Raw genomic sequence first — 18145 nt, forward strand, 5'->3', positions numbered from 1 at the left:
CATCTACTTACTGAGAGGTAGTATGGCAGTACATTTCAGTGCAAGACTGAGTCAAGATTTCTATATTTGGGAAAAAAAAAAACTTGTTTTTTTCATGGAAACTAGATACTCTTTACTAGTTTATTGAATTAAAAAAATTGAAGATCCCACATTTTTAAAATGCCCTTTTACATGAAGAATTTCTAATTGACAGATTTGGAAATCAGTCTGGATTAGGCATACTATGGATCAACACACAGATGAGATTTCCTCATACCACTACCATGACATGGATTTGACACCCTCCCTCAAAAGAATCCTATAAAAAAATTGCTTCAAAGCCCCTTTGAAATCGCAATAGTGCAGCAAAACCACAAGTAAACAATTGCCTGTTAACCTGTTATTTCAAATATAGACTGAAAAGCCAACAGGCATTTTTGTGTGTGTGCAATTTTTTTTTTTTTTTTAAAACAAATCGCAAGTTGAAATATCCGATCTGCACAGCGCTGTCCCTTCATAGAAGGCAAGAAACTGCCAGCACATCATGTCGGAGGCCGTCCCCGGTGCTGTAGGCTGTGAAAGTGGGCCTCCTTCAGGGTCTGGTTGATGTGGAAATAAGGGCCTTGGCACAGTGCGGACTGCTCGGGCACAGGCTGAGGGGTGTTAGGGCTGGATCCAGCAACCGTCTGGCTTAAGCTGCCTTCTGGCCCGCTGGCCCTGTCTGGGCTGTTGATGCTGCTGTTGCTGCTGCTGCTGCTGCTGCTGCTACTGCTGCTGCCGCCACTGTCGCTGCCTGAAGACTGAAGGAAAAAGACAAAAACAAGATCATGATCAGGCTGTTTGGTTTTTTAAGAACTTTACTATGGTTTAATGTACAACAGCCTTACTTAACTGTATTTTTTCAATTCACCTTGAAGATGAAGACATTTATTGGGCTTTACAAAACACCTTCACCCCAAGACGTTTTGTTCTATCCTCACAGCTAGCCTGTTAGGTCCCTAGGATTTACTACCCCACAACACAGCCAAAGGTGAATAGACCCAGATTCAAGCACAGGCTTTCCAACTCCAAATCCTTTCAGCTACATCTTAATTCCTTCACACATCTTCTGTACCTACTTTTACAACTCATTTCAGTAATTTCCAATCAAAGGAGGAAGTTTTAGGCCTCTAAGGGAAAGTAACAGTATTAGTACAGGGTATAATAAAGGTGTCCCCATAACAAATAAGATGGTTTCTAGGTACACATGAAGATAAAACCTATGCCACTTTTGTGATCATCCTCTCACTGAGGACTTAGATGGCACCGTACAGCTGCAGGACATACAAGTTACGCCGCCTTTCTGCAGTTCAGTGTGCCTATGTGCGTCACTGGGCCCTCGTGCCTCATGTCTTCTTTCATGTAACTACCATGGCTGGTGTTTTAGTCCTCTTGAAGAAACTGTCCGAGATCTTTGACAAGTCATTTTCAGAAACTCTTGCCTTTCCAACACTAGCCTTCTCAGAAGGGAAGACAATAAGGATCTATTTCAGAGCTATGGTATTTTGCAAACTTTTTTTTTTTTTTTGGAGACCGAGTCTCACTTTGTCATTCTTAGTAGAGTGCCATGGCATCATAGCTCATAGCAACCTTGAACTCTTGGGCTCAAGCAAGTCTCTTGCCTTGGCCTTCTACGAGCCAGGACTATAGGTACCCACTACTACACTTGGCTATTTTTTTTAAGAGACAGGGTCTCACTCTAGCTCAGGTCTTGAACCTGTGAGCTCAAGCAATTCATCTGCCTATGCCTCCCAGAGTGATGGGTATGAACCATGGCACCAGGCCCTATTTTGCAAACTTAACACTGTTCCAAATAAATGACAACCCTGATGACTCACTTAGCAGTCCCTTTCTCTATTTATTGCTGAAATCAATGCATGAGAAAGTCAGAATCCCACTAATTAATGGTCTGGTATATAACTTTTTTTTAACTTAGCTCTTTGATACATACAAACTTGTTCCCTTAGACAAAAACATTGGTTTTGAAATGTCTGCTTACAACTATGTAAAGTCTATACGTCAGAAAAAAGACTGGAAAGAAGCAGACTACCATAGTTGTGTTAAAATGGAAGAATTATATGGCTTGGCGCCTATGGCTCAAGTGGCTGGGGTGCCAGCCACATACACCTGAGCTGGCGGGTTTGAATCCAGCCCGGGCCCGCCAAACAACAGTGACGGTTGAAACCAAAAAAAAAAAAGGAAGAATTATAGTTGCTTATTTTTTTCTGCCCTTTACTATAACTTTTTTTATTTTTTTGAGACAGAGTCACACTATGTCACCCTCAGTAGAGTGCCATAGTGTCACAGCTCACAGCAACCTCAAACTCTTGGGCTTAAGTGATTCTCTTACCTTAGCCTCCCAAGTAGCTGGGACTACAGGCTATTTTTTATTGTTGTTGTAGTTGTTATTGTTGTTTGGCAGGCCCAGGCCAGGTTTGAACCTGCCAGTCCTGATGTATGTGGCTGGCACCCTAACTGCTGAGTTACAAGCGCCAAGCCAACTTTTTTTTTTTTAAAGAGATGGAGGTCTCACTATGTTGCCAAGGCTGGTCTCAAACTCCTGGACTCAAGTGATCCTCTTCCCTCAACCTTGCCAGTTGCTGAGATTGCAGGCACATGCCACACTACCTGGCTTTACTATAGCTTTTTTTACAAAATGATTAATATGTATTTTCACTGTAAAAATGATTACATAAATGAAATGTTTCCAGATATATACTTTTAAAGTAATTTTTTGTTTCAAATTAATATGGTACAAATTTTTAGATTACACTGTTCTTACTTTCAAGGTAAAAGTTCCAGTTGTAAAAGAACCCCTCACCCAGGAGGCGTGGTATCCACCCCACGCATTGTGCCCATTAGGTGAGACCTAGCCAAATGCCCTTCCTCCTTCCGCCTATCATCCTCTCCCCTCCCCTATCCCTCTTTCCCCCATGCTAGACTATATTTGCTTGTTTTGCAGTTTTTGGCCGGGGCCAGCCACCTGTGGTACATGGGGCCAGCACCTTACTTCTTTGAGCCACAGGCACCGCCCTATATTCGTGTTTTATTGTTCATGTAAGCAAATTGGTTCATATACTATTGAGTACATTGGATATTTATTTTTCCGTTCTTGCAATATAAAGTGAGCCCTTTTACCAAATTCAGTACTACTTCTATCTCTTTTTTGACCAGAAGTTACATCTAACAATATACACATAACTTGTCTGAAACAGTGAAAAAAATGAATGTTCATGAAGCAACCATCATTAATAAAACTAAAACCAAGATTTATCATGAGCCCGAGGTCATTTGGAGCTACAGTCACATATGCCATTACCATGCATAGTAGGAGACAACCTGTCTTAGTAAAGCTAAAAAAAAAAACAAAACTCACGAATGAATTATAATGTCTGAATTAATCAGGTGGCAGGTTTTGCTGCAGCAGCAATTAAATTTACTTAAAGGCTTAAGAAGTCAAAGCCAATTCAAAGACTCAATTTTTTTTTCTACAAAAGCTTCTCTTAAGCTAGTGTAACAACCCAGAACAGCCAGGTACACCTTGTGAGGTCATGAATATTTAACAAGTAGGTTACTACACTGGATAAGAAACCCACCGCGCAGAACGCTTTGTTTCCTCTTAGTCTGTTTTCTTTATTGTTTTTCATTACAGGTACTGTCTGAAAATTAAGGTGAGAACTAGAATCAGTTGCTAGTAAGCCAAGTTTTCATCTCAAATTATATCTATTTCACAATATAATAATAAGAGAGACTATTCTGAGAAAGAGTGTAAGTTCTTTAAAATAAACAAGAAAGATTTCTGTAGGGCAACTTTTTAAAAACAATAAGTATACTTGGAATTTCTAGTTCCTTTTAGAAATAATAATAAACTTTATAGAGACGGTGTAACCTTGTTTTTAATAGCTAAAATTGAAAACCATCTAAATATGTAACAATAAAGACTCAGTTAAATTATAATATATCTGTTGTATACATACATATCAAAGTTCTATTCAGCCATTAGCAATGAGAGAGTCCACATACTCGGAAGTCCTTCACATCTTTTTCCAGTCCACACTGAACAGCATGCGTAGTATGTAATCTAATTTTTAGGATCTTTCCCTTCATGTTATATGTATACCATACATAGTCTGGAAATGATTATATCACAAAACATTCAGACTTTGGATCTATTTTATTTGTAATATTTGCATTTTCTAAAGCTTCTACAAAAAAATAGTTTTGAGGGAAAAAAAGGATCATGAATAAATAAATTAAGGAATGCTACTACAATACAGAGTATGGTGTTAGGTTACTTCTAACTTCAAGACAGAAATTTTAATGAAAGTATTCATCCTGCCAAGAAGAATTCTGGAAGATTTTAGTTTCACCTCACTTTACTTAAGAATTTCTAAACCTGTTTCAGTTATATTCACTTGTTCTGAGCAGGTCACTGACACTTTTAAACTAACAAACAGAGGCCACACAGACGAATATACCTTAACGTGTTACTTTAATACAAATAAAATGTTCCATTAATGACTACTGTCACCAAAAGTAAGAACAATATATCTCTTTCAAGCAAAGATGCTTTGGTTGCTATTTTTTCTGCAAATTCAGACCAGTCTTCTATCAGGGAGGCTTAGGGAATATTTCATAACCTGTGAGATAGACCAGGATTTTTCAAATTGAGGGTGAAACCCATTGGTGGATAGCAATCAGCAAAAAAAAGGAATGGTGCAACATGGTAAAGAGAATTTTCTGTGAAGCTTCTTTTTAATTATTCACAAATATGGAGGGTGCCAAAAAAAATCCCTATACATTTTAAGAAAAGAAAAACTGTACTATGATTGTAATAATCAGTATATACCAATGTTTACCTTGTAATTACAGAAGTCAAACATGACTTATTATAATTTTAACATTATTTTTTTCTTTCATGTAAACATTTTTTGGCATCTTCTGTATATTTGGTATTTGTTACGTACTGGATCATAAAATAAAACACTTCTATGGGAAAGGGCCAAAAAAGTTTGAAAGTTACTGTAATTGATCTTAACACTGTTAGCCATCAAAGTGGTCTGTGCTTCATGGAATAAAAGGAAAGACTATCATTCACTTTTAACCCTAAAAGCACCAAGCTGAATTGTCTCTATCAGTGCCTTAAGATATATGCAGAAGAAAAATAATTTGTCTCCTGAAAGAACTTGAAATAGAAAGAAAATCTTCCATTCCCCACTGAAGGAAGCTTTTTAATATCTGATTACTTGGGGAGTGGGGACGGGGGGAACATTATTTTGATGGTGTGTGGTTTTGAAGGTTGAAATTGCTATCCTAGTATAGATGTGTTTATCTTGTTATGCTTGTTCTTGAAAAGACAGAATTCTTTTACCAAAAGAGAAACAAAAGTTCTAGGACTCAGAAGGACCACCAAACAAGAATGCTATTCGCATAATCTTGACTCCTGATAAAGACACCTCATCAAACAATTTATCAAAATTGACAGCCCATTTTCTTTTCTCTGAATTTTCGATTTAGGCTTGATGTTGACATCTGACAGCCTACTTTCATGACAATTTTGCATTAACAATCAAAAGAGAATAAGGCCATGATCTGTGAAATAAATATCCCTTGCAAATCCACAAACAGAAGCAATATAAAAATAAACTCGTAAAGACTGGCCAAGGCTCGGCACCTGTAGCTCAAGTGCCTAAGGCTCCAGCCACATACACCAGAGCTGCCAGGTTCGAATCCAGCCTGGGCCTGCCAAACAACAATGACATCTACAACCATACTGGAAAGGCTGAGGCAAGAGAATCGCTTACGCCCAAGAGCTGGAGGTTGCTGTGAGCTGTGATGCCAGGACACTCTACCCAGGGCGACAGCTTCAGGCTCTGTCTCAAAAAAAAGACTGGCCAAGACAACACACAAAGGCAACTGATTAAGAGTCCTGTTTTAAAAAGCTGTGTGAAAAGGAAGTATTCTAGGTTAGTTTAGACAATAATAAAATCGACTCTAACTGTAGACATCTGGGACTGCCACAATATGTCTGTTTTGAAATCACCCATGGACTTGTAAAAAATGTATACCTGCTAGGGGCCCACCTCAGGACCACGCCTGGCAAACAGCAGGCACGAGTTGTTCTCAAGTCCAGCTACCGTGCAAACCAAGGCATTTCATTAGGAATAAATGCTTAATCACTCAGTATTTTTTTTTTTTTTTTTTGAGGCAAGGTCTTGCCTGTTATCTGGGCTAGAGTGTAGCGGTCTCATCATAGCTCACAGCAATCTCAAACTCCTGGGCTCAAATGATCCTTCTGCTTCAGCCTCCTGAGTAGCTGGGACTGCAGGTGCCCACCACACCTGGCTAATTTTTCTATTTATTTTTAGAAATGGAGATCTCACTAAGTTTCTCAAGGTGGTCTTAAACTCCTGGCTTCAAGCGACCCTCCCAACACGACCTCCTAAAGAGCTACAATTATAGGTGTGAGCCACTGTGAGCTGGATCAAGAAGAAAATGGTGGCAATCCATCCAACGATAATGACAGACACAGCTACCATGATGACAGGAAATCAAGTAAATGATGCTGACTGAAACTAGGGGAGGCTCCTTAACGCACACATGTCTTAGCTGAGCCTAGAAGGATGAGGGAGAATTTTAATAGGAAGGATATGACAACCTGCAATAAAAGCAAACTCAAAAAAGAAAGGTATGCTGTGGCTGGGCCCATGGCCAGGGGACTCAGAGAGAAAACATACATGAGAGGTCATGGCTACACTACCAACAGCTGTGACATCTGCAGACACAGGTTCTGAACACCCAAGTCTACACTCAGGAGTGAGGGTTCTAGGGGTCTGTGTGAGATGAATGAGGTTGGGAAGCCTGAGAACAAAGACCTATTGGGAGGATCTCTAATATATCAAACAGGAAGGCAGGCCTGTGAAGACAGCCGAAATGTCCCAAAGGGATGGAAGGGTCTCTGGAAGGAGAGCAGGAACACATCCAGTTGACTTGGAGCACCCAGGACCGTGCCAGGCAAATTGCAGCTCAGTAAATGTTCACTAAATGGAAAGACCTTTGGTGAGCCTTGCAAAAAGTTTTAGGGAGTCAAAAGGAATCCAGGATCCAGTGGGAAGGAAGGAAGGCAGCTGGAAATGACTAAAGACACCTGGTAATGAAAGGCAGAGAGAGCAAGTGCACAGGGAGCTGAGGGGAAGACAAAGCAGACGGGTGGTCAGGAAGGGAAAAGAGCACCTTAGCAGGCTAGTGAGAGATGCACTGGATAGGAAGAGTCTGAAGAGGGGAAAAGGAAAGAGAAAGACTAGAAAAAGCTTTCAGGAGCCTTGAGAGAATACAGAGCAGAAAGGCAAAGGGACACTCCACTCTCTGCATCAGGAGGGACGCACATCCCAGGGAAGTTTAAGTTCATTTTCTTAATCCACAGGGCTCAAAGGATACATCAGAGGCAAGAACCCTTGGTCCCTGAGCTACACCTACTCTTTATTTTGTTCTTCTAGGGTGTGAAGATAGTTTAAGATATGGATAGTTTAACCCCTTTATACCCCAAGCAGAAACTAAACAATTCTAAAGACATCTCTACCAAGGACCTTTAGAAAGCTCCCAAGGAGGAATACTAATTACTGAGCCCCTCTGCTTCATAAAAATAGAACCAGAATCTATATGTATATTTACTGTCTAGAACCAAATACTTTCCCTTAATTACAAAAGCGATTCAAGGCTCAGCGCCTGTGGTTCAAGCGGCTAAGGCGCCAGCCACATACACCCGAGCGGGAGGGTTCGAATCCAGCCCAGGGCCTGCCAAACAACAAGGACAGCTGCAACCAAAAAATAGCTGGGCATTGTGGCGGGCGCCTACTTGGGAGGCGGAGGCAAGAGAATCAGAGAACTGCTTGAGCCCAGGACTTGGAGGTTGCTATGAGCTGTGATGCCAGGGCAACAGCTTGAGGCTCTGTCTCAAAAAAAAAAAGCAAATCAACAAAGTACTTCATTTTTTGTCAAGCTCCAGCTTCCCCTCACCTCCACGTCCCCATTAAGTGGTACTTTTAATTTATGTGAACCTCAAAAGAAAAAAAGTCTCACCTACAGTCTGCACTTCATCCCTGGAGTCTTACTGAAGTTCACTCTCATTGTAAGGCTGCTATCGAACCTGCATTAAAGGCAAGATGATGGGCCTAGCCAAGTTTATCAGAGCGTCTAATACAAAATTCTACGTTTCCAAAGTGTCCAATCATTTCAGAGAGCTCCAGTTCTACTAATACTTGTGAGAACCTAAGATTCCAAATGCATTCAGTGAGTTAATTAAAACCACTTTCTAAATAAGGAAAGAAAATGCAGTGATAACTTTTCTGTCTCCATGAATAAATGATATCCTTTCTGTACCTCCATTTTCCTTATAAGATGAAACTGGACTTAAAAAAGTGTTATAATCTCATTCCTAACTAAAAATTGTATCACTTCATTTTGTTTCAAAAGGCAAAAAAAGAAAAAAAAATAATAATTCCCACCAGTAAAAGTGTCCATGCATATCTCCAGTACTTAGTAACAGACTTCAGTTTAGTAAGAAACTACTTGGGGTAGCGTGGTAGGCTGTGAGATGATGTAATGTGTCAAAACCATTTCAGGGATCTAAACTTGAGCACAGTTTCTTAAAATGTACACTACAAATTAGATAACAGGACTGTTGCTCCATTTTGAATGGATCTTTGTAGTTAATTTCAGAGTTAATTCACTACAGGGTTTTAAACACACAACCTTAATGGTTTCACCCAAAAGAATCTGCCAAATCAGGCACAGTGCCCATAGCACAGTTGTTAAGGCACCAGCCACATACACTGAGGCTGGCAGGTTTGAACCCGGCCCGGGCCTGCTAAAGAACAATGACAACTTCAACAAAGAATAGCCAGGCATTGTGGTGGGCGCCTGTAGTCTGAGGCTGAGGCAAGAGAATCACTTAAGCCCAAGAGTTGGAGGTTGCTGTGAGCTGCGACGCCACTGCACTCTACCAAGGGTGACATAAGACTCTGTCTCAAAAAAAAAAAAAGAATCTGTCAAATCAGTCTGTCTCTTAAGGACATACTCACTACCCTAAGATAGATTAAAGATGAGAATGAGCAAAAACTAAGAGTTTAAAATACCATTTAAAAACTATTCCAAATACTCCCATTATATAAATTCACTGTGTTAAAAAAGTCACTGAGCACACAGCCAATTCTTATCAGTTAACACAGATTTATAGAATCCTAACTTTCAAGATACATAGCCTGGCTCTATTTTTTTTTGTTTTTGTCACGCCCATTGTATTCCCACTAGGAATATCCTTGGGATTTTAGTTTCTGATATTAAAAATGTTCCCATCCAGTAGAGACTTGAAAGAGACTGACGCTAGTATTGGTAAGCCACTTCTGTTACGTCGCCCTATCTTTTCACCCGCTATTTGGTGTTACTTCACACTAATCAAATGGTCTTGGTAAGCTAAGTTAAACATACAAGTTAAAATTAAAAATTGAGGTCTTCAAATTCTTAAAAGGTATGCTTTTTTTTTTACTCATGCAGGAACACTTTTTATAAGGCTTATATACCATGGAACCAGAAGCCAGATTTACACAGAAACGTTAGTGAGATTTATAGATAAAGATACTATTAAAACCAAAACATTGTACCTCATGATTGCATTATTGTACACAGCTATGATTTAATTAAAAAAATAAATAAAACTGAAAGTCAAGAGCATCACTCACAACATGCAAATATACAATTCAATCTTAAAAAAGGCCAGACCCTAAGGAAACAGGTTTGACGGAGTTAAATCTAGGTGTGATCATTGCCCAAGATCAGGGAATGTTGCCGCCTTCAGCTAGGGCCTGACAGCAAGACATAAACTGATAGATCATTTCACTTCTTCCTCACTGAAGAGAAAATTGGGCCTGCCTTATGTGTTATGTAACATGACTCACTTAGAATGGCTTTATAAAAAAAAATTTCATCCTATACCAGTAAATTATACCTCAATTTAAAAAGCCGTATCTTAAGGCTCAGAGGTCATTAAGTCTAAGTCCCTGGAGTTAAAATCTTAAGTCTTTAATGGAGGACCAATTAGAAATTTAGAAAACAAAACAAAACAAAACACTAGACCCTAATTTCTTCTTTGCTTTAGAAATCTAAAATTACTTTCTAGCTAACACTTTATCACAGCATTTACTTGGAAAAAATATTTTCTAGCTAAAAGATAAAATTATTCTTCGTTCCTATGGTTCCAGACAAGCCTAGGACCCAGCTTCTCCTGGACATAGGTCACATTTCTACCGTCTTCTGTGAGACAGCACATGCCAGGGGTAGGCGCATGCAGCTCGGCAGTCAATTCTCAGGCTCTCTGGTCTTATGAACTGTGTATCTTTAGCCAAGTAACTTCCTTTTTCCAAGCCCCAATTTTTCCATCTGAAAAGTAGAGATAATACCACCTACTTAATTGGGAGGAACAATTTAGGCACACATAAATTAAGGTTTCTCTTTACATAACTATCTAGCAAATCAGTTTACATTCTTGAGCTTCACAGTATCTATGAAAAAAGAGGCATACACTATCTCCATTCTACAGATAATTGTGATTCACAAGTGACACAGTATAATGTAAATCAAAGGTCTCACATCTTATTTTCCAGTAATGGCCAATGTTATTACATTTAGGAAAAAAAGGTAACTTTTGAGAAATTAGAAGTAACTATTTTATTTTTTCAATTCCTCACTCTAGACTTGCTCTGTGACCCATAGCTCACTGTAACCTCAAACTCCTGGGCTCAAGCAATCCTCCCACCTCAGCCTCCCCAGTAGCTATGACTTCAGTTGTGTCCTAATTGCTTAGGGGTTTGTTTTTTTTTTTCCTTTTTTTTGCTGAGTCAGAATTCTTGCTATATTGCCCAGGCTAGTCCAGAACTCCTGCCTTCAATTGATCCTCCCACCTTGGCCACCCAAAAAAGTGACAATTTTAAACCTCTGTCCTCACAAATGAAAGTTCAAGTTACAAGAAAAAGAATTGTAAGATTATTAAGCTATTTCAGGAAAGGCACAGGAAATGGTTTCTCCCATATAACTTACTTAGTTTCAAGAAAACTTACCTCCATTGGTCCTCTCTAAGAATTAAAAGATAACATTGTCATTAATAACATTACAATACAATAATTTCTTGTATAAATCATTAGTAAAATTAACAACTGATTCATAATGAATTGTTTTATTTTCCCTTTTATGCACAATTGTCAAAAGCAGCCAAATTCCCCTAAATTTGAGTATTTTTGTGCTACAAACATAATGATCTATTCCAGTAGTGAAAATTTAATTATTCAGGCTTGGTACCCATAGCTCAGTGGTTAGGGCGTCATCCACATACACCGGTGCTGGCGGGTTCATACCCAGCCTGGGCCTGCTAAACAATGACAACTACAACAAAAAAAAATAGCCAGGCATTGCGGCGGGCACCTGTAGTCCCAGCTACTTGGGAGGCTGAGGCAAGAGAATCACTTAAGCCCAAGAGATGGAGGTTGCTGTGAACTGTGATGCCACAGCACTCTACCCAGGGTGACATAGTGAGACTCTATCTAAAAAAAAAAAAAAAAGAAAGAAAAGAATATTCAGAACTTAACTTTCCATTTAATCCCCTTGCCTTTCGTTTCTCTGGCTTGCCCCTCTTTCACCTGTTACCTGTTTTTACCACCAGTGGGGAAACAGCACAAGATGAAACTCTGGTAAATGTTCACTGAGCAAGGCTGAAACCAGTGGTTATGACAACTTATTAGTTGGTGTGCCAGTGAGTTCAGAAAGAAATTACCTGTAATGACCTTAAATTATAAAGAAGATAATCTAGTCCATCCTTCAGACTAATGATTACAGAGGGGTTGGACAACTGAACTTCTCTGGGCAAGTAAGGACAAGAAAACATGACCCAGAGATTGAATAACAAAACATTGTTTTCTCCACGATACTGATATATACATTTTAGGAAAAGAGTAAAGATTGTTTTCTACAAACAACAATTAAAACTAAAAACTAATATTAATACTTAAAATAAGAGCTCAGAAATTTTAATTTTTAAATAAAGACGATAATTTCTATTCCTGTTCTCATGCATCAAAACTGTAGAAAGAAAAGATTACTACGAAGAGGTAGCCCTACTACGCCTTTGAAATAATGTGCACCTGACAGAACAGGATTTACACAGACACCGAGTAAAGAAACATTTGCACCAATATCATGAAAGTAATCGCTGCTGGCTCGGCGCCTGTTGCTCAAGTGGCTAAGGCACCAGCCACATACACCTGAGCTGGCGGGTTCAAATCCAGCCCAGGACAGCCAAACAACAATGATGGCTGCAACAATAACAACAAAAAAAAAATAGCTGGGCGTTGTGGCAGGCGCCTGTAGTCCCAGCTACTCAGGAGGCTGAGGCAAGAGAATCGCTTGAGCCCAGGACTTGGAGGTTGCTGTGAGCTGTGATGCCACAGCATTCTACCCAGGGCGACAGCTTGAGGCTCTGTCTCGAAATAAAAAAAAAGAAAGTAATTGCTGCACACTCTTTTAATGAATAGTCTTATAAATTTAAAAGAATATTGGAAATTCAATTACTATTAACAATTTTATCATTAGAGACTCAGGATATCATTAGATATTCAGATTCAAAAACCTCTTGATTTTTCTTTCATCCTTGAGATTCCACAATTATCACATTAAACAAAAGCTCAACTACTTTTCTGTTAATAGTTAAAAAAAAAAAAAAGAAAAAGAAAAAAAAATAGCAAGATTTTTAAAGGGAGGAAACAATGCTAAACCCACCACACAGAGAAATCTATTCTGTATTTGTTCAGTAATTGTTCCTGAATTCGTGTTACTTACGTGAGAGCTCCTAATTTTTCCCCCTTAAGGGAGCTACTTTGGATTGCTGGTAAAGAAAGACTAGATATAGGTCAAATCCTATTATCAGGAACTAATTAAAGTACAAGTTATTCTTGGTAAGAATTCTTCTGTGAGTTTTATGCCAGGGGTGTTTAGGAATCTTTGTCATTGAGGTGTTGCTGTTAGTGTGATAACTGTTAAGGGTCAAAATCTTTAGGTGCATAATTTAATAGCAGCATTACTTTAATTCTGGCTTCCTTTCCTCACCATAGAGCAGCCTTCCAATTGTACAGAAAATTTCTCTTTAGTGTACGTACTGAAGCATGCTTTCAGGAAACCAAAAATTATTAAAAATTTCAAGAGTGCCCCCTCCCCTATCCACTGAAGGATCTCTGTTTGGAACATAATGAAAAGTAAAAACTTAAAAATGGGATATATACACATGCCTCAGATATCCTGTATTCTTACAGTTTTTCTTAAAAGACATTTAACAACAATATGTTTATCACAAGGACAATTCATGATTTACAAACTATTAGAAAACAAGTTGGTTTCTGAAATATAAAACAGGGAGTTCAAAGAAGGTTCACACACACACAAACATAAATGTGTGTGTGAATGTACAGACAGGTACTGTCCACTGGGGAGGGCCGCACAGCTTCCTCCAAAGGGCAGTGACTCAAAAGAAAAAAAGGTTGAAACGACTGCAATCAAAGAAGAACACTTTTATTTATTCTTTACATAAATAAACTTGTTTTAATTACAAAAACTGTGGCTCAAGTCTGAAAACAAAAGAAACTATGTGGCCACACTTCCTACCTCTGTATCCCAGGAATCTTGAAAGACAGGGTTCCTACTACTCCTTTTGGTCTGGGGAGGAAGATGGTTGTCTTCTTCATTGCCATTCCTTCTCCTTTTCCTAAAAGTAAATCACAGGAAGGGGAAAAAATCCAACAAGTGATCTTTTACATGCTTCAACCACAAACCACGACAACAGACAATTTTCCCTTTCATCTGAGAAAACATAATTCACATATGATATCCCAAAAGATTAAAAATTGGAAGTATACTATCACTGGGCACTAAGCAAAAACATTAAGACAGCAGCAGGAAGGTCCAACTTAAATTAGGAAGATCAATTTCTAAAAAGAAATTTGACAATTTATCTGTTGGGAATAAAAGAAGAGGAGGAATAGGTTAATGACTGAGCTTCCAAACTCTACCTACGGTTTTCTTCTTTCTACATTTCCTGAAATTACAATTCCTGGTTACCTAATTTTACCTTCTTCCATATGGCATTTAAGATAAGAGTGGCTGCCTTTCACTATTTGCCCTGAAAATCCTTATAAAAATGCCTTTTGGTCATGTTAGCCTGATTATTCTGACTACACTAGCTAGTATTATGATATAACAGTTACTTCACTAGACTGTTACTGTGAGATTATAGTACAAGCTGCTTAAAACTTCAGGTTTAAAAGAAAATCACACCTCTTCCTTAGGTAAGTATTCTTAGAGACAAAACGTGTATGTACTCTATGTAGGTATGTTGTCAGATGGATTTCTAAAAAAGGTGGAATAATTTTTAGTCTAATTGCCTGGAACTGTCCGCTGTGGAAACTACTAGCTACATGTGGCTACTTTAAAATTAACTAAAATTAACAATCCAATTCCTAGGTCATCCTAGCCCCAATTCCAGAGCTCAGTGGCCACCTGTAGCTGCCGAAAGCTCTTCTGGACAGCACTCTGGAGGTCTATATACCCAAGGCAGCAGCATCTGTTATCAGGAATATTCTCAAAGGTTTAAATTTCTGTGGGTAAGAGACAAAAGGCTGGTGAGAGGCACAAACGGCCTTTAGAAAGTATTTCTATTTGGAGATATATATACGATCTTCTATATAATTATATACTTTCTATGTGAGTAGGTGGCTTATTGTAGCAGGCCTTTCACCCTAAAGGTTTTGAGTTGAGGTCTGGATATTGGAGAAACTTTAAATTATCACTCTGAAAAAAAAAAAATTATCACTCTGAGCTCAAATACCTGTTCTCTGCTATATTCTGAGTATATCAACATGTATTAACAAGTATGGATCCCAGTCTGGGTTTGGAATAATAATGACTTTGTGGTTTTGCTAAAGCTATAACCAATCTGCAGGACCCTATAAAATTTACCTCTGAGTAAGAGCATTTCTCCTCTTCCCAGGAGACCAGATCTTACCTGCATTTTACTTTGAATAATTTGAAAGTTAAAAACTAGATGGATACCAGGTTTTAATAACCATTAAATGGATGTCTTATTATCATAAATTTGAACCAAGATTACAAAACTCTTAGCAGTAGATAAAAGTAAGTGAATAAATAAATTTGAGCCAAAAACTGTTAGTATAATCAGGGAATTTGTGTGGAAGTAGCCTGCAGTGGCAAAGTGGGTAGCCAGTTGACACCCAAAGAGAAACTCTGAACAGCAGTACCCTGGTCCCCAAACTCTCCTCTTATCAGTGTGCCAACAGCTGATTGTGCTTTGGGCTGCTGAGTCACTCTAACCAAACTTAGGAGCCTGAGCAAAACTTGCCGTTTCCTCATTTGTAATGAGGCATATAATCTTTCCAGTGACATGAATATGAATGTCAAGGAGGCTGCAAGGCAGAAAGACTGTAAGAACGAGAAGATAAGAAAGTCACATGAAATATCCCTGCTTCATAATTAGTTGATTTCTCAAGGTACCATAATCATCTTTGGCCTTTTGGTGGCCCTCGTCTTTGGATGATACTGGATTCTTCAGTCTCCTTTTCCTAAGATCCTGGCAGACTTCATCCTTGAAAAATTCTTCTTTCAACAATATTGGCAATAAGTGGCAAGATTACTGCTTCCCGCTCATCTCTATCAGTACAACCAATCAGATTATAGCTTTTGGTATTAATGCCATAGATCAGGTTATAATTTTAGCCAGCACCCTAAAATTGATATTCTCCCTTAGTAACCCAGATACAGATTATTGTTTAGCACGTGTTACATCTAAGGATGGCCGATTCCATCACTCATCACTTCATTTCTCTCCATGCTTCCTGTTGTCTTCTAGAGACTGATCATAGAAATAATTTTAAGAGTATGAGGATTAGTACTTATCAAATTTTTTTAAAGTAATGGAATTCTTTTCTTCTTATCAGAGGAAAAATTCTCAATATATGTAAAAGACAAATAATCTACTTACTTAAAGTAGGGACTCCCTTGCCACACCCATTTGAAAAACCGTCATCTTAGACTAACCCTTCATCTTAAACTGTAGGAAACAGATCTAGAGAGAAGTGAGCTGACTTGAAGACAGTAAGATAGCTTGAGCTGGCACAGTGGGTCCATTAGACACAGGATGAAGAGAAAAATAGGCAAGAAAAACCTGTCCAAATCAAATGACTTCTTTTAAGTAAAGAAGTTACCTGTACAAACATGTTGAGATTATCTGTGTACTAGATAAAAGGAACTTTTTGTAGGAAACATTTAGACTTTTTCAGATATGTGAGACAACCTAAGAGGCTATCAGATGCATAAACAGACCTTGGAAAAGAAAAAAAAATGGCAGTCAGATAAAGGTTACTATACCTAAAGATCTTGTTCCTAATTCCAATAGCATGTCTGTAACTGGGATCCTAATTTCAAATTCAGTCCTCTCTTCTTTTCTATACCAGTAGAGGCTTCATGCCCCACTTGCTACATGACCCAAATCAATAATCCAATGCAGCAGTTTGGGGAATCCCAGGTTTCACTATTGGACCAAATAATCTCAGGATTCTTGTGAGAATCTCTATCCCATGAAATAACTACTTCAGGGAAAGGTCTTTGTGAAAGAATTGCCAATTACATTCAGAGCCAGTGAAAAACATGTTAAGATCCAGCATAATCTACCAAGGCAATCTACACCAATCTACACCTTATTCACTTATGTCTGAGAGCATTATGGGATAAAGGAAAAACTTGATCAAGACCCAGGTAAATCAACTGATCTTTCTAAATCTGTTTCCTCATCAGAAAAATAAAAGCGTTGGACTTGGTGATCTACGGATTTTTTTCACTTCAAGCTCCACAACGAGGTATTTTCTAATTTGAAATAAAGCTCATTCTCTTCATTCTGGTGTAATCCATCCCAACTATCTCTTTTTCCATCTTCTTGCAGAGGAAGTGGGTGGGTGGGGAGAAATCCCAGTTTGGTCCGTAGTCTACTCAGTACAAGGCAACCATAAAACCACTAAATGAAGACTCAGGTCAAGAAGCTAGGCTCAAATGGGAAGGTAACAAGTACATCGCGACACAGCTCTACCTCCCGCCTTGGGACTCAAACGGCTCCGCATGCAAACAGTTTAGAATTCCACCTGTTCTTAATGCTACAGTCCAGAGAGGATCCACAACCCACCTTGCTCCTCCGCCTTTCTGCGTTCACAACCGTCCAGGGCACAGATTGTTCGGTAGAACCTAATCCTTCCCTGCTTCGAGGGTAAGCCGAACCCTTCTTTCTGACCTTGGGGAGGAGGTAGCTCCCCGCGCCGAGCCCTCACTTAAGCCTTAGGGGGCTCCCTCCCAAAGATCAGATGTTCCTCCCATCCCCCCGCCCGCCTAAATTTAGGACAGGGAAGCTTTAGGGCCACTGTCTCTCTTCCGGGACCAAACACACTTCATTCCCAACAGGAAAAGATAGAAGGGAGGGGGAGAAAAGATGGAGGGGCGGGAGAACTGAACCCTGGAGTCGCCCCTCCAGCCACCTACAGGGAGCAGGTACCGATCACTCGCGCGTCTCTCTTCCCTCCCCCGGACCGCAAAGCACCCCAGATGGAGCCCCGCAGGGTCCACGCTCGCTCCGATCCCCGCTTCGCGCGCCGCCTGGGCCGTCCCTCAGATCCACAAGCGAGGGGCTAGAAAGGAAGGGGGTCCCTTCTCTCTCACCTGGGGCGGAGGCGCTCACTCATGGCAGCTGGCGGCGGGGAGCGACGAGGCGCCACTCCGCGAGTAGAGGGAGCAGAGGGGGCTGCGTTTCGGCGACTGCCACGCCCACCCCCTCGGGCCTTGGCTCTCGCCGCCGCTCTGGTGGACGCTGCCGGCGGTGAGTACCCCTCGGACGGATCCGTACCACCACCACTTCCGGCGTCCCCTCCGCGCCCCCCCATGTCGCAGCCGCAGTGGTACCGCCCTCTCGCGGCTGCGCAGTGGTGCGATCCCGGCCGCGCCGACCGGTAACCCCGCCCACAGGAAGAGGCGGGTT

The 18145-nt window shown here is 40.0% G+C and overlaps 1 protein-coding gene across 3 annotated transcripts; it reads right to left on the reverse strand.

Moving 5' to 3' along the window:
• Positions 1–83: 83 nt before the first annotated feature.
• Positions 84–18108, reverse strand: FAM104A (family with sequence similarity 104 member A). 3 transcript variants are annotated; one of them, XM_053567997.1, is made up of 4 exons: positions 17830–18108; positions 13720–13819; positions 3615–3677; positions 84–779 (listed from the first exon to the last, which is right to left on the reverse strand). In XM_053567997.1, the coding sequence occupies exons 1-4, from the start codon at positions 18048–18050 to the stop codon at positions 522–524; spliced, it is 642 nt and encodes a 213-aa protein (XP_053423972.1). In that variant the 5' UTR covers positions 18051–18108; the 3' UTR covers positions 84–521. The 3 variants fall into 3 exon arrangements, with proteins under 3 accessions (XP_053423972.1, XP_053423973.1, XP_053423974.1); XM_053567999.1 differs by lacking the exon at positions 3615–3677 and adding an exon at position 17626 and having other exon boundaries at positions 671–779; positions 13720–13736; positions 17830–18103; XM_053567998.1 differs by lacking the exon at positions 3615–3677.
• Between the last annotated feature and the right edge of the window lie 37 nt (positions 18109–18145).

This window comes from Nycticebus coucang, chromosome 18 (assembly GCF_027406575.1).
Source record: "Nycticebus coucang isolate mNycCou1 chromosome 18, mNycCou1.pri, whole genome shotgun sequence".
In the NCBI taxonomy this organism is placed as follows: Eukaryota; Metazoa; Chordata; class Mammalia; order Primates; family Lorisidae; genus Nycticebus; species Nycticebus coucang.

Excerpts from the sequence above, each read along its gene's own strand:
- FAM104A (XM_053567997.1), bottom strand. The coding sequence starts at position 18,050 with ATGGGGGGGCGCGGAGGGGACGCCGGAAGTGGTGGTGGTACGGATCCG. Across the intron at positions 13,820-17,829 it reads AGTGAGCGCCTCCGCCCCAG|GAAAAGGAGAAGGAATGGCA; the intron begins GTGAGAGAGAAG and ends ATTTACTTTTAG. Across the intron at positions 780-3,614 it reads GAAACAAAGCGTTCTGCGCG|TCTTCAGGCAGCGACAGTGG; the intron begins GTGGGTTTCTTA and ends TTTTTCCTTCAG.